The following is a 15,082-nucleotide window of genomic DNA, read 5'->3' on the forward strand; positions in this document are numbered from 1 at the left end:
CCTTCGTGGTTTGTACTAAAGCATTAAAAAGCCAAAACAACAACATATTGTACCTGAGCTACTCACAAAGAAACCATTTCAGTATGAAGAAGACACTTCACTGCAAAGAGATCATTATTCACCGGCAGGAAGCAAAAAACCCCTGATAGCTGACAGCTGAACCAGCATAGTGAATGTCTCCCAGAACTGCATCCATATGGTCCTGTTATGTATCTGTTATTTCCTGCCACTATGACATTACTCATTTGAAACAGCAAAGTTCTGATTTTATGAAAAACACGTATTTGAACACTGAATGCAAAATACAGTCAGCAGTCCTATTTTTCTTGAGGTTGAATACAGGAGTTCTGGCCAGGATCACAGTCAGTGAGGCAACCTGAACTGAAAGTGTAATACAAAAAAGATAAGAAGTCAGCTTTACTTATATTTATTTCTAAAATCTTATTTCTCAAACTTCAAATGAACTCTTAGCCTGCAGGTAATGAATACCCATACCCAGTCACTGCACAGCTATTTCACCTTAACAAAAAACTCTTGGAGGTGAGTGGGGGGAATCAGTACTAATCTATTGTTACATGAAGAAAATTCCAGAAGAAATTATGATGTTACAGTCTAGTGAAATAATCTTTCAACGTTCTAAATAAAAACTGCTTCTGTATCAGTACTTGAATTCCAGGTTCAAGCTGTTCTGGAGGATAATTGTGTCACTGGTGTTCAGACTAAGGATGAGCACAAAATTCACTTACTCTGTGTACAGTAAAGGCCAGTCCAGCCCGGGGTGCACTTGCACTCCCCATCGTAGGCACTGCAGAAAGCTCCATTGTGGCAGTTGCACGTGTGGATGCAGTTTGGTCCCCAGTGGGAAGGTGGGCAAGCTGGAACAACCCAGAGCAATTAATTAACCTCAAATGACAAAGGTTCCTTGATGCACATGAATAGAGCTGCTTCCATTCACACAAGAGCACTGCTTTGTTTGCTGTTCGCTGTTTTTCTCCCGAGTTCATGGTTTGGGCTGCTCTGTTCTGAGCAAACAGCCATAGATTTATTCACTTATTTCAGCTAAGGCATCATTTTACTCCAGGTAAAAAGTGCTTAAAAATATTAAATGCATGAGAAATGTATACTCAATACTCAGTAAATAAGCCACTCACAGCAGCTTTCTCACAGAGAAAGCCATTAGGTTTCCTTTCTTCGCTTATTTTTTACTCTGCAAACATTCAAGGTGATAAAGCTTTTAAACCTCAAAAAGTGAAGGAAAACAGAGAAAGTGGAAACTCCTATATAGCCTAGAGCTTTAGATCCAATTTTGAGCCTGCTTCTTGTGCTTCTGCTGTTAAATTTCATGTATTTGCCCAAATGTGGTGAAGATAATCAGGTCTGTATCTTAATCTGGTTAACTCAGTTACTTCCGTGGGTCCAGTAATCAATATATTATTTCTAAATCAAGTAATTATCCAATAATCAATATAATATTTCTAAACACCAAGTAGTTATCCACAGAATGGAGATTATTTTGTGCACAATCATGTAGATTCATTATGAGACAGAATTTACTGGCTGCTTTGGAAATGTCATGATGGATGAATCTGATGCTATGTGCTGCCACTAGAACTGTGAAGTGGTTCCAAAATACTAATTACTATTCAGAGACAGCAAAAGATAATTTTCTTCATGGTAGAGTATCACTAAGTGAAGAGGGTACTCTAAGAATAGACCCTTTCTGTTGAGTAGGATTTTCATCTTGAGGAGTTTTTTCCTTTAGTAAAGAAAGCAGTACTTTTAAAAAGAAATAGTAAAAGAAATAATTCTTTAGTACTTTAAAAACCATTTTATGGAAGTACAGTGTCTGTATTTTGTAGGAGAGAAGCAAGATGTCAGACACTGAAGCCTTGGTTTTATTCCTGTGTAAATTTAAAAGGGTAACTCCTTATTGTTTTGTACTGATCTGGCTGCCTGAGACCAATAAAACTCCTGAATCCTTGAAACACTTGCATAATAATTAATGTATAAGTGGACTGTACTTTTCCAAAGTATCACCTTTTTTCCCCAGATTTCAGTTCATTAAAAATTATATTATGATGAATTAAAAAAACCCACTAAGTTTGTTTTTTTATTACTTTCACTCCAGTTGTGCCTTGTAATTATTTTTTGTTATTATTTTGTGTTTGAAATTAGTAGCCAGCTAGGAAGGGATGTAAATCACATACAGGCAAAAGGTTAGAAGTTTAAAAAAGGTCACTGGTTCTGAAAGAAATTAATGGAATCATTATTTTCCATGTGAACGAAAGGCCTTTATACAAAGCAAATAAACTTCCTCTGTTATGGTCTGTGAGCACAGCCTCAATAAACACTTCCATTCATATTGCTGGCACCATTTTCTTGATATTGATGCAGTGAGTAAGTCCCTCCTCTTCCTAAATACCCCTATTCTGCTACTCTCCCAACTACCTACTTATTTTACCATAAAAACAGGGATCTTTGTAGCCACTGGCTTTCACAGGAATGGGCCTAAGATTTATTTTGGTATCATACTGGGCTGTGCATGCTAATCACTTCACAGAATTTAGCCTGGAAAGTTGTTTTTCGGGTTCTTTTCCCAAACTGACCAGATGTTACCCTGCACTTGTGCAGAGCCTGGGCTAGTCAAACCATAAATGATATAAACCAATGAGCCATGTTGTTAAAAAATGCACTTCCCTGGAAATCCCAGCACAATGTCTGACATTTCAGGGTATGGTGCAGCTTCTTTTATTCACAAAAGTGGGTTGAGTGAAATTTTGGCATGCGTATGTTTCAGACTGTGTGGATTTTAGCACCTTATGAGATTGGATATGCTTCTTGTGAGAGTCTTCCTTAAAACAATTCTTTCCTCTAATTAGTAAATCTCATAGACCCATCCAGGAATATGGGGAGTGACTACTTAATAAAGTAACTTTACAAAAAATAGTAGAATTAGGACCTTCCCTTTTCCTATTTTAGGCAGTAATGAAGAATCCAGTGAGTTCAGCACAGGAAGACAATACTCACTGAGTGAGGCAGAATGACACTAAAAATGTCTATTTGTGAAAACATGTCTATCTGTTCCTTCTTATAAAAGGAAGAAAGAGGAAAATCCATCACAGAGTTACAAGCACGTAAAAAAAAAAAGGCATAGTGAAAAATTTCTTAACAAAATCTTCAAATGCTTAGTGATGACAAGGATGGTTGTGTAGCCAGAGCACTAACCTATGCCTGAGAAAATTTCAGCTTTGTTCTTGGCCTGGCCAGAGAAGTTTGGGATTATTTATCTCTCCATTATTTACCATGAAGTTCTAATTTATGACTTAAGACAGTGTTTCTTTACCCCCCCAAAAAAAAAAAAAAAAAAAAAGGTATTTTAAGTAGCTGCATCCTGATTATTTGCTCTAAAATTAAAGGTGAAAAAAATCCAGGTACTTACGCTGAGAGCAGTCACTACCAATCCATCCAGGGTAGCACTGACAGGATCTATCAATAGGATTACAAGTCCCATTATTGGTGCAGGTGCAGATTCCAGCACAGTTCTTCCCAAATCTGCCACTGGGACATACTGAGAAGACATTGTCAGAATTAGAACTCCTTAGTGATCAGAACAAGATTTCATTATCTTCATTTCAGGAGAAAACAACTAACATTTGGATTGAGAGAGGTATTGCTTAATGTAAGGGTAAAGTGAGGTTTTATAAATTACAGTGAGCAAATATCCATACTCTCTACACAAACAATGCAATTAAGAGTACAGAGGCTTTCACACTGAAGGATGAAACAACCTAAGACTTCAGATTTATAAACTGAACATTCCGCAACAGAAAGTATCTTTGTTTTCACACCTCCCAAGAGATGGAACGGAAATCATCCCATGGGGTCTTTATGGCCAGCTGTACCTTCATTGCAGAGGGCTCCTGTGAATCCAGGCAGGCAGTCACACAGGCCAGTGATGTGGTGGCAGGGGCCACTGCTGTGCACGCACTGGGGGCAGGTCTGGCTGCAGCGGTGGCCGTAGAACCCCGGCGAGCAGACTGGAAAACCAGAGAGGACGAGCTGTCACTGCTGCTGTCCTGCCATCAGCCACCCTTGCAGGCCACCTGCCCCTGGCCTGCAGCTGGCTCTGCTTTCCAGCCCCAGAGGTGGTCGTTGTTATCTGTGCAGCTCAGTGATTTACACTCCCAAAAGAAGAGCTGCTCCCTCTCCTCAAGGATTTGGTGTAATTCTGGTTCATCACAAGTTTGTTGACATTCCAGTACATGTCAAGCCACCCTGAACTTGGACAACATTTGGAATGCATGCATACTTTTTTTTTTTTTTGGCTAAACAAGGACATCTTTTGAAGCACATCTGAAGTAACAGAGAGAACAGTTTTATCTCTAGATGAGTAAGGTCATCTTAGACCTTGATTCCTGATGTGTTTTCTAACTTGGAATTCAAATAGCCACAACTTCACTGGATAAAAAGCACAACTGTTTTCCAATCACCCTTTCTTTTACATGGTACAGAGTCACTCTTAACTTTCAGGGAATCTGAGACCAGAAATACAGAGTTGTGCAGTTAATTGTGATGCTAAAAGCACGAGTTTCTGAAGAAGAAAAAGAAAAAAAGAGGAGGAAAAAAAGGCTGCTTCTCCTTCTTTGTTGATCTAATCCCTTCTGGCATTTATTTCCTGATAAATTAGAATATTAGGTAAGAGATCAAGAGAAATACCTGAACAGCTTCAATTAGCACTGACTAAACTACCTTGGAATCTTTTCAATATTTCAAATTCATTCAAAATTCAGTCTTTTAATTACACACTTGATACAAGTTATATGGCCAGGATCTCTCCAGAGAGATTAACTTCTCCAAGTGAAACAGTGCCAAAGGGTCTTCCTGTTTACTGAAAAGGCAGTTTCTGACCAGGATCCAAATTATTCCTATGACCTTTGTCTTCCCAGGCTGCAGACCATGCCTCAGAGGGGCACTGGACTGGGAGCGCCTTGTCCAGGTTATAGGCACAGTTCCAAAACACCAGGGAACATTTTTACATGGCAGTGTTAACTTTGGATGCACTGATTGACTGCAGGGCCCTTAGAGATTAGATAGTGAGAATAATTAGTGCTCACAGTCAGAAATGCTCAAGGAATACTAATGCCACACTGATGGGGGATTTAGCAGTGCCATGACACAGACTTCAGCTGGAAATGTTGCCATTCCTGGACTGACAGAACTTCACCTTCCTCTGAAGGTGGAAGTTCTCCTTCTCCTGACAGTGACCATTTCAGGTCATCTCCTGCCCTTTAAGCCTCTTTTGGAAGGGCCAGGAGCATCTTTGCTTGTCCTTAAACCACCTGCTCCTGGATCCTGTTTCTGGGAGATCTACTCTGGAAACTAGGCTTCCCTCCAGTTCCAGACAAATCACATTTCTCTTCCCTGAACACTTTTCCCTCACAGCTTCAGTGGTTCAAACTGAAGACAGCTGGACTACTGGCAAAATGTGACAAATCTTGGGAGGGCAGACTTATTATTTACCTCCCTGATTCTGCCATGATTTTCCTTAGTTCATCTGTATCTCTCTTTGTGAAATTTGTATTTTACCCAGACAAGTTTTCCAAAAGGAGCCATGGGCACATTTGACATCCTCTGCTGACTGTGGGGCCTGATCCCACTGACTATTCTTACAAAACAAGTGTTAAAGCCCCAAATATTAACTAAGTTAATGGTCCCTAGCAGACAATGGGAAAGCTTTTAGTTTGTGAAACTCAAGTATGTTTTATTTACCTGTATTACAAACTCAACACTCATCAATAATGTTTGGAAATGCTTTAGATTGGAATCCCTTATGACATGTCTTGGAAAGTCATGCTCTTAACAGTGCCACAGGACAGAAAGTGAATATAAAAGGAAAGCTGTACCATAACAAGGAAAGCACTACTAGATGGACACATTTGTTCATTTCAGGTAACCCTTTTTTTTCTGAATATTCATGTGTTTTGACAAAATGTCCAGTCAAGGAGTGTTTCCTAGTCTTTCAGACTGCAATTAGCAAAGCATTAGGATGTTGTATGATATGTTTTCCAAGCAACTGAGGGAGGGACAGAGATTTTTAGAGCAGTTACGTTGTCCTTACTTCTCTGGCAAGTGGTGCCTCTGTATCCTGGTGCACACTCACAGATCCCATCATCTGGAGAGCAGGATGCTCCATTTTTGCAGTAACAAGGCAAGGAGCAATTTGGACCCCACTGGCCCTCAGCACACACACTGTCACAGTGAATACCTGCAACCACAAACAAACAAAATATCTGTGAAGAGCTCTTGTGAACAGCTAGGTTAAACCTTTTCTGAAATTTAAAACACAGCTCACACACCCTGTTTATGAAAACATCACTAACACCAGGAAAGTACAACAAGATAAACCTGCATCTCTGTTCCTGCCTTCCCCAGAACAGTGAAATTTCCCTCATTTTCCAGTTTTGGTGAGAGGCACATAAATGCCTTTTGCTTCCTCCATAATGCCTGTTTCAAAATAGCAGAAGGGTTTTGGTTTCAGATTTTGTGTTTGGGAAATGCATGACAGAAGGTACTGCAGGAACTTTTCCCTCTGAGCATTCTTTGTGTCTGATATAACTTGTGTATAATAATGGGGTGCAGGACATGGAATGATTTCTAATTAGTGGTGAGCTGATTACTGCTCAGCCTCGTACTGAACGGAAAAATGTAGTGCACACAAAGGGTTTCCAAACACACCATGTGAGCATTCCAAAATGCTGAGCTGCCACTGTGTTAAGGATGCTGGTCAGTCAGTGCTTTGTTTAACCTGTTTCAGTTTAAAACTGATTGTAAAATGGCCACAACCTGAATCTTTACACATAGATCCTAACACACACCACCCATTACAACCATCCAATCACAGTTTGTTTGCTGGGTTCTTTTGTTTGTTTGCTTGTCATTTTTCTTCACAATGCAGCAGCATTAAATATAATTTCCCTGCTTTTTAAGAAGCACTGTGCATCTTAAATGCCAGCAGGCACCACCATGGAACTCAGACCCTATTGTGTCTGCAGCACTTTGCATTAACAATCAAGTTTTATTGTAACGCCTCTACTGAATGAACCCTCCACTAAGGGAAAAGTGGACTGGATCCAACCACAAGCATGTCTTGCTTTGTAAGTATTTCCAGCAAAATATGCCACAGGTTTGGTGGCTGCCAGGGTCCTAAAAAAAGCAAAGAAGTTTTACATGTGACAAGAAAAAAAAAAAAATCTTTTAATCTTGAATGCCATACACTTCTTCTTAGGAACGCCATACAATTATTGCTTAGGATTTTTACACTGCTTGTAAAAACTGTAAGAAATAATTACACGGTTTGCTGATAAGAGGTGATTCCTCAACACCCCCAGCATGTGCCTTGCAAAGCTGCCCGTACCTAAAAACCAACTCTCTAATTAGAGGAAAGGTAGAACTCCAGACTCTTGAACTGTTTTTCTCTGCAGGACAATCAACAGACTGAAGAATCAAATACGTGTTTCAACAGATTGCACCAACCTGTGCCAGCACTACAGAAGAACACCTGACTTTAAAAATCCAGATACTGACAGACAGTACCCAGGCCACCTCAAAGCCCTAATTGCACAATGATCACCAGTACTGACCTAAAACAAACCTATTGTCAGAAAATGAAAGGCTGCTTACATCACTCCTTTTTCACTTTCCGCCTGCCTAGACAGTGTCGTTCTCCTGTCTCCATCTATATTTGAGAGGCAGTGCTGACTTGGTTCTCAGCAGTCTAGTTCAAACTTTTCATTAGCTCATTTAAGCAAATTAAAGAGAGAGGTTTGATTTTGATAGATGCTGGTGCACAAGAGCAGTTATGACATCACTGCATTAAATTAATTTTTTTTTTTCCCCAGAAACAAGACCACTTCTTCCAGCTGCTGCTTTTTTTCTGGTATTCCCAAACTTGAGAGTTTGGGTCTGTAAGTCTGTGAAAACACAGGCAGAGCCCCTCAGAGGGTTATCTGCCATATCACACATAGCTGCACTCGGTGCACCCTGCTGCAGAAAAGACATTTTTCACAGCCTCAATGGGTGTCAGCGGTGCTCAGTGTATAATGGTCACTATTAACAAGCCAGTGGTTGCCAAGAGCTACCAAAGTGCATTATCTGAGATTATGTAGACCAGTGACATACAATAACACCAGGCTCAATTATACTGCCTTGATCTGTGCACAGAGGATGCTTTATGACAGCAGAGTGTCCGAGGGTGATGCGGGCACACTGGGATGGGGAAGACAATGGATCCTATGCTGCACAGAGCCACAGGGCTTAAAACAGACAGAAACTACCACAAAAAATGAAAAAAAGGGGGAAAAGGGCTCCTTCAGTACACATCAGGGAAAACCATCCCTTAGGGAAACTGAAAAAACCTGCTTTTTATCTCCCACTCTCATCCCTTATGAGGAGGTAGAGAATGGCATCATTCTACTCAGCAAATAAACAGTGTGCACTAAATGTCACTGAGTAACAGTGATGACAACATAACACACTGAAAGACTGCTGAATACAATTCTGTTTCACTTTAATTTTATTATATTCACTCTTGATCATTAGGAAAATCAATTTTAGTCCTAAGAGTGTGAAGAACAAATGCAGCAAGGCTGAAATCATTTAGTTATTTACTTCATATCTACTTATTAAAATAGTTTTCAGTCTCACTCACTATTTATTTATTTTGGTAAGTTCAGAAGTTGAGTTTTGTATCTTCTGGTTGTAAATATCAAATGTGTATTTTTGAGAAAGAACTGGTTTAAAAAGATTAAAGGAATTAAAACAAATTTAAAAATTAATTTCCAGAGTGTTGGTTTTCATGAAATTTCAGCAAAGGAAAGCCATGCTTTGATAGAAAATACAGAAATTATTCAGGGAGAAAAAGCATTTTTACTAGACCTTGCAAAGCAAGATTAGACTCAGCTTTTATAACAGTGTTACCAACTGGTTGATGACTGCCACACTTTCGTGCAAGTAATAATCTCTTGCACAATAAAATTGTTTTTATTAAGTTTTCATGTTGGTTCTGATACTGATAAGGATATCTGCGAGAAAATGTTTTTGCCAGAGCTATGGACAAAGAGCTCTTTGATGGCCCTCACAAGTTGCTAGGCAATAGCTGAATGGTCATGATAAACTTCGGCTAAGCTGCTCTGAAGAAATGCTCGTGCATTTAATGCCCAGTGCTTTATGCTGGGGGCCTCACATCCAAATCAGCATTCCCCCAGCATTCGTAATTGCATGAATGAAGTGAAGAATTCTTCAGGGATACCACTCCTTCTGCCCATGCTAGCAGAGCATTTGCACACTCCCTATCCTGTATTTTTAAGTTGAGACTCAGTGACCCACCCGACTCCGATCAACAAAGAGCTGATTTGTTTTAGCACTTGAAGCGGGGGAAAAAAATTTAACAATTATTTCTTACTATCTTCACAGGCAAATTCACTATAGGAGTAAGTGCTGTTTTACACCTTATTATATTTCCATTAGTCTGATAAAAGGTTATCCAAACTTTAGGAAGAATTTTTTTTTTTGTAAATAATATCTTTTTTATTTGCTGTGCAATTTATATTAACACACATGGAACTTTCCAGTATTAAAAAATTAAAAACTATTTATATACTGGTGTATTTCCCATGTGTCAGTGCAAAACTGGATATGTTATAGCCCAAACTAAAGAAGGAACAAGACCTTCAAAGGCTGGAGGAATCCTGGTGTCATTAAAGCTAATGATGCTTTCTCATTATGGTCCAAGAGCTTGCCCTTTATATTTGAGGAAAACTAGCATTTCTATTCAAGGCAGCTGCAATTTCTGATGGTGAGAATTACTTTCCTAATTTCTCTGTCAAATTACAGGCAGCCCAAAGAAAGGGAGGTGGTGAAAAATGTCACAGGAACTATTTTCAAGTACCTTCACTGTCTTTGAGGGAGGGTGGTACCTTATTCCACTGCTGAAGGTAGCAAGAGGAAATAATTTAAGAGTCCCAAACTGAGGAGCTAATGAGAGGATCAGAGATTTTTCTGTCGAAGTCCAGATTTCAGCTGCTTCCCTGCAGCAGCAGCAGCAGAGTCATGACTGGAAATTTTGGTCAGAAGCTAGCTAGAAAAGGCTGTCAACAAGGACATCTGAGTTTGAAGGCAGAAATCCTTATCTGCCAATTCTAGTGGTAGAATCCCTTTTGAGGTGTTTGGGGTATCCTTCTGAAGGCCATACTCTTACTACACACTGTTATCCACTCCACAGGTGCTCTTCTTTTCATCTCTCAGTCCCCTAGACAGCCACCAGGAAATAAGAATTCTCATTTTTTACAACTTGTAGGCAGAAAACAGGTACACCTAATCACTGATTTAAAGCAATTTTTTTTTTTCTAAAAGGGGGGTATTTCTCCCACATAAAAATCCACCACAGCACACAAAGAACAGACCTACGGACACAGCGAAACCCAGATGTAGGGTGGGACCAAACTTCTCACTGGAGAATTCTTCTCCCCAAGCTTGAAAAGCAAATTTGTCATTTATCACGAGAGAGTGCTCAGAAATAATTTCATTTTACAGCTCACTGAGTATTCCTTCCAATGGGGCTTCATCCTTCAGGAGGCCAGGTGGAACTGGTGGCAGTGGAGGGAAAACTATGTTTTTACAAGAGAATCTTATCTTGGGTGCACTGGTGCTGCAGCAGCAGCTCATTTTTGCTCCAAAGGTGAGACAGAACCCTTTCAATTCTGTTTTTTTTTTTGCTTTGCAGGACAGGGAAAAATGCATACTCATGGAAAGCTGAGGATGAAGGCAGAGCTGCAGCCTCCCAGCAGACCTGGGTGTTTCCACCACCAGAGTGGGTGTCAGATGGCAGACCTCCCCTTTATAATCCATCAACAAATGTGCCTCTCAGAAATACTGTCAGAGGCACATGGAAGGACACAGAAACAACACATCTGGTGATGGGTGAGCTGAGAAATGCCAGCAGGTGTCCAGCACAGAAAAAGTCACTGACACCCCTCCTCCTGCAGCCTGTGGGTGAACGCTCAGCCTGCTGGTGAAATGTGGGCTGGTATTACTGCATCTGTCTTTTCCACAAACCACTGCCATTGTTTTGGTACAGATAGCAGACTGGTGGTATTTCATAATCCCTGGCATCACATAGCCTTTAAATCGATTTTGAGAGTAACAAATGTCGCGCCACCCTGACGTGACATCTCCTCACAAATGCAAAGGTACAGCAGAGCTGCACCGGGGGAAGCAGAGCAGTGATGTCTGATCAGGAACACCCACATCACTGCAATTACACTAATAAACTGTCTGGAGGGAAAAAGCTTTTGCCACTTTAATTAATTAATCATATTGCTTTACTTAATTTAATTGATTAATGCTTTAATGCGAAAACTCTGTTTGCAAAAATATGGGTTCCCTAATCTTCCAGGAAATTTGGGAGAAATTTATTTTGACAGCTGCTTGCAGAACAGATAAGATTAAGGGGTGAAACTATCATGGTGCCTGTTGGTTTGCTTGCTGAGAGAAATGTCAGATATACCTTTATAATGGAAGTTAACCAAAAGTTTTGGCATAATTTAATAGGAGAATTATCATTACCTATCAGGAGAGTATATTTTCTGTGTGTTTCTTCTGTTTTCTATTTTAATAGTTCCTACTCTTCTCCACTCTCAGGCTAGTGAGAAATGAAAAAGTATTCTCCCTCCAAATGAACAAGAAGTTATTTATAAGATACAGTGAAAATGTCAAGGGATGAGGGAGTTTGGGGCAGACATCATCCTCTGTGTGGGCGGATGTTTCTCATTTGTGCCATCCTGTCATGTGGCTCCTGGAACGTGACGGAATGGTCCGACTGCCAGGAAAAAAACATCACCCTTAACTCCTCCTTCCCTAAACAGAATTAAGCTGCTGCAGAGGGAAAGTATTTTGCAAACTACAAAAGAGCACAGCATTTCTAAGAGAGCTCCTGTAAACATAGGTCACTTCTGTTTAGCATGAAACAGAGCCCAAATGAAAACCAGCAGCCCCAAATAAAAACAGAGATGTAATTAAAGTTAATTTTAACTGTTTCTTGACTCTTTTAACACAATAGTTGTGTGAAAAACTGAACTTTTACTCCTAAGCAGAACCTAAAAAGGAGAAGAGAACACCCTGGGCATGCTCAAAAACAAACTAAAAACTACTTAACAAAACTAAACCTTAGAGCATCTCACTGCTGACCCAGTGGGGAGCTGAGCACTGTCTGGAGGCTGAGGCCAAGCCCTCGTGCCCACGTCAGCAGCCCAGAACTCCCTCACACCCCAAGGTCACTGACCCACCCTCCCCATGCAGCGTTTCCTGCTCCCCAGCCTTGTGGGACAACTGTGTCACTCCTTCATGTGCTTCTGAAAAGTTACATAAACCATTCCCTCTGATGAAATTCCCTGGGGGAAGTGCAGATAGCTGTTCTGTTCACAGGGCTGAGAAAAATGCTGCACTTAAAATACCTTCTTGGAAAGTCTGTGTTGTTTTGATGGCATCAAACCATTTTGGGAAGTCCACCTTGGCGTCACGGATTTATTTGTGCTTAAAACCAAGAAATAAAAGTTCACATTTTGAAGCTTCCTCAAAATGTATTCAACACTGGTTAAAATTGGTTTAACACCAAGGGTTTTAAGCAACTAAATTCTTCATTTGTGTTAGATAAGCGTTAAACTGATCCAAAATCTGGTTTTCCCTCTCTTTGTTTTTCAGCTAGGTAGGTAACACTACCCACGCAAAACTATTATGTCTGCAGGCCTGATGGGTACTTTCATAAATCCAACATCAAAAACAAAACAAAGGCCAAGCCACATAATTTCATTCATTTTAGAAGCTCCTGTATTTTCCACACATCCTCCACCTGCTTCTCCACAAAACCTCCCTCCTTAATCCTACAATCTTCTGCTATTCCTGCAATGCACTGTTACAGCACAGCTATTTGGGAGCCCTTTCCTGAAGTATTCCCTCCTTTTTTTAAAATCATTCCAAATATAAGCATCTGCACAAAGCCTGGATTCCTCTCTGGGTATTGCTCTGACATGCAAAGTGTGGGAGGAGGATTTTTTTTCCAGACACTGAGTATAAAGTGAGCTATGCTGTGGATGTTGTAAAGTGTGTCTAGACATCACTAACATGTCAAAACTAGTCTGTCAGACACATGCTGTCCTGGTAACATCATCCAGGGATGGGGGGCTCCACTTTATCAGTAATTAGGCCTCAAGTCTCTTTCTTGTGAAGTATTTTTCCTTTTAAGAACAAAGGCGAAGTAAGATTTCACTATACAAAACTACAACATTATGTCTTTATCTTAATATATATTATATAATCTATATTATTGACATATATTATCCTTTCCCATACCTGAATCCAAGCACAGTCAAGGTCTGTGCTGCACTTGAAGCCTCTGTCACACCCTGGGTTAGTTATATCACACTGGCCAGGTAATTTTTATGTGTTTTAAGAAATGCTGCTAGACTTTTAATCTGGCCTTTCAAAACTGCCTATTTTAACCTGGATCTATTAATTTTGACCCTGATTGTGTGTCTCAGTTTTAGAAGACTCCCAGGATGTACTTGAAGCTGTGCCCTTAGGACTTGTGAACAGCTCTACTACCTGCACCATTAAGATCAGCAACTCTTCACACGTTTCTATGGTGGGTATTCTTTAAATAATACATTTAGTAATTCATGAGATCCCATTTTGAGCAGATTCAAATGTAAGTCTGTGGAAAAGTGTCCAAACACACACACACAAAATTACCTGAAAACTACCTGAAAGTTAAGGACATTGACATCGTAACAAAACAAACACAAAGTAGTGTCAGGAAAAACAGCAATAGCTGGTATAAGGCTAATAGTATTTTTTTTGTAATTCACTCAGGTAGCTTCTACTAATTTCTGTACTCCTGAGGCATCTGAGTGGCTGATGACAAGTCACACTTCCACAAGTCCCACAGCTTGTGGGAAGAGAGTTGAACCAAAAGAAGTCCTGCCTCAGTTAGGTGAGTGCTGGCTCTTAAAGCTCCTCTCCCTCACACTGAGAGGAAATGGTGAGACAGGCCTTCTCAAAGAGATAATAAACAGAAAAATTAGTAAATAACAGAGAGGTTTGGTCTTCCAGAGCAAAGCAGGAGCTCTTTGTGTGCCTGTGTATCTGTATCCCCTAGAGATTTCCACATCCTACCCCCAGTAATCATAAAAGTCATGTTCATCTGAACAGAAAGTAGAAAAAACAGCAGGTAAGCTGTAATCAGCTACAGTTAATCAACCTGAATTGTAGACACTGAGTATTATGTACTTCAAACAAGATGCTGGCAATCCATCCAGAGAGCTAGGAAGAAAGAGCATACAAAAATAAGGTTTGGGAAAAAAACAAGAGCAAGACTGTACCTATCTGAGGAGGTTATAAGCTCACCTCCACCTACTTTGTCTAAAAGCACCACAGAAAAAAAGAAAACAATTCTATCATGAACCTACAAATCAGTTAGGCTAAACATTAGTTCACAGAAGAGTGGATTATGTCTAAAATCACAAATAAAACACAGATCACTGATTTTCAGAGCACAAACATGCTTTGCTCATTTAAGATTTGTTTTTCATTCTGACTCCACATTATTAAATGGAAGGAGCCCACACAGACAGGTGATGTGAGATCTGTGTGATCCTTGCAACACTGCAGCATCACAGAGAGGGAGCTGGAACACTCCAAGGGGGGAAAACTTACAGTGTTAATTAAACTTTACAGAAGATCAAAGAGCTCTTCCAAATTTAAAGCTCAAAAATCCTAGAGAGAGATTAGTGAGACCGAAAACTCCCTTCTAGACATAAAGGGAACATTTCATGATAGCTGCCTTTCTGCAGAGTTCCATCATGTCTTCAAAAAAAAAAAATCTTGCTCTTCACTAGCAAGAGGGTGCAATAACAGTGCCCAACAAAAATTTTGGTGAATGATTCAACTGACGTAGTCCTTAAAATAACAATGTTAAAAAAAAAAAAAAAAAAAAAAAAAAAAGAAAAAGAAAAGTTGTGAGATAATTTTT

At 39.9% G+C, this 15,082-nt stretch overlaps 1 protein-coding gene across 2 annotated transcripts in view; it reads right to left on the minus strand.

Moving 5' to 3' along the window:
- Positions 1 to 15,082, minus strand: part of MEGF10 (multiple EGF like domains 10) — an 88,554-nt gene that overhangs the window by 13,377 nt on the left and 60,095 nt on the right. For both annotated transcript variants that reach the window (XM_050986887.1, XM_050986886.1), the window contains exons 14-17: positions 6,119 to 6,265; positions 3,903 to 4,037; positions 3,440 to 3,568; positions 747 to 875 (exon numbers count right to left, since the gene is read on the minus strand). In XM_050986887.1, the coding sequence (XP_050842844.1) occupies positions 747 to 875; positions 3,440 to 3,568; positions 3,903 to 4,037; positions 6,119 to 6,265 (540 nt within the window). The remainder of the gene's footprint in view (positions 1 to 746; positions 876 to 3,439; positions 3,569 to 3,902; positions 4,038 to 6,118; positions 6,266 to 15,082) is intronic.

Source organism: Serinus canaria, chromosome Z, assembly GCF_022539315.1.
Source record: "Serinus canaria isolate serCan28SL12 chromosome Z, serCan2020, whole genome shotgun sequence".
NCBI classification, from domain to species: domain Eukaryota; kingdom Metazoa; phylum Chordata; class Aves; order Passeriformes; family Fringillidae; genus Serinus; species Serinus canaria.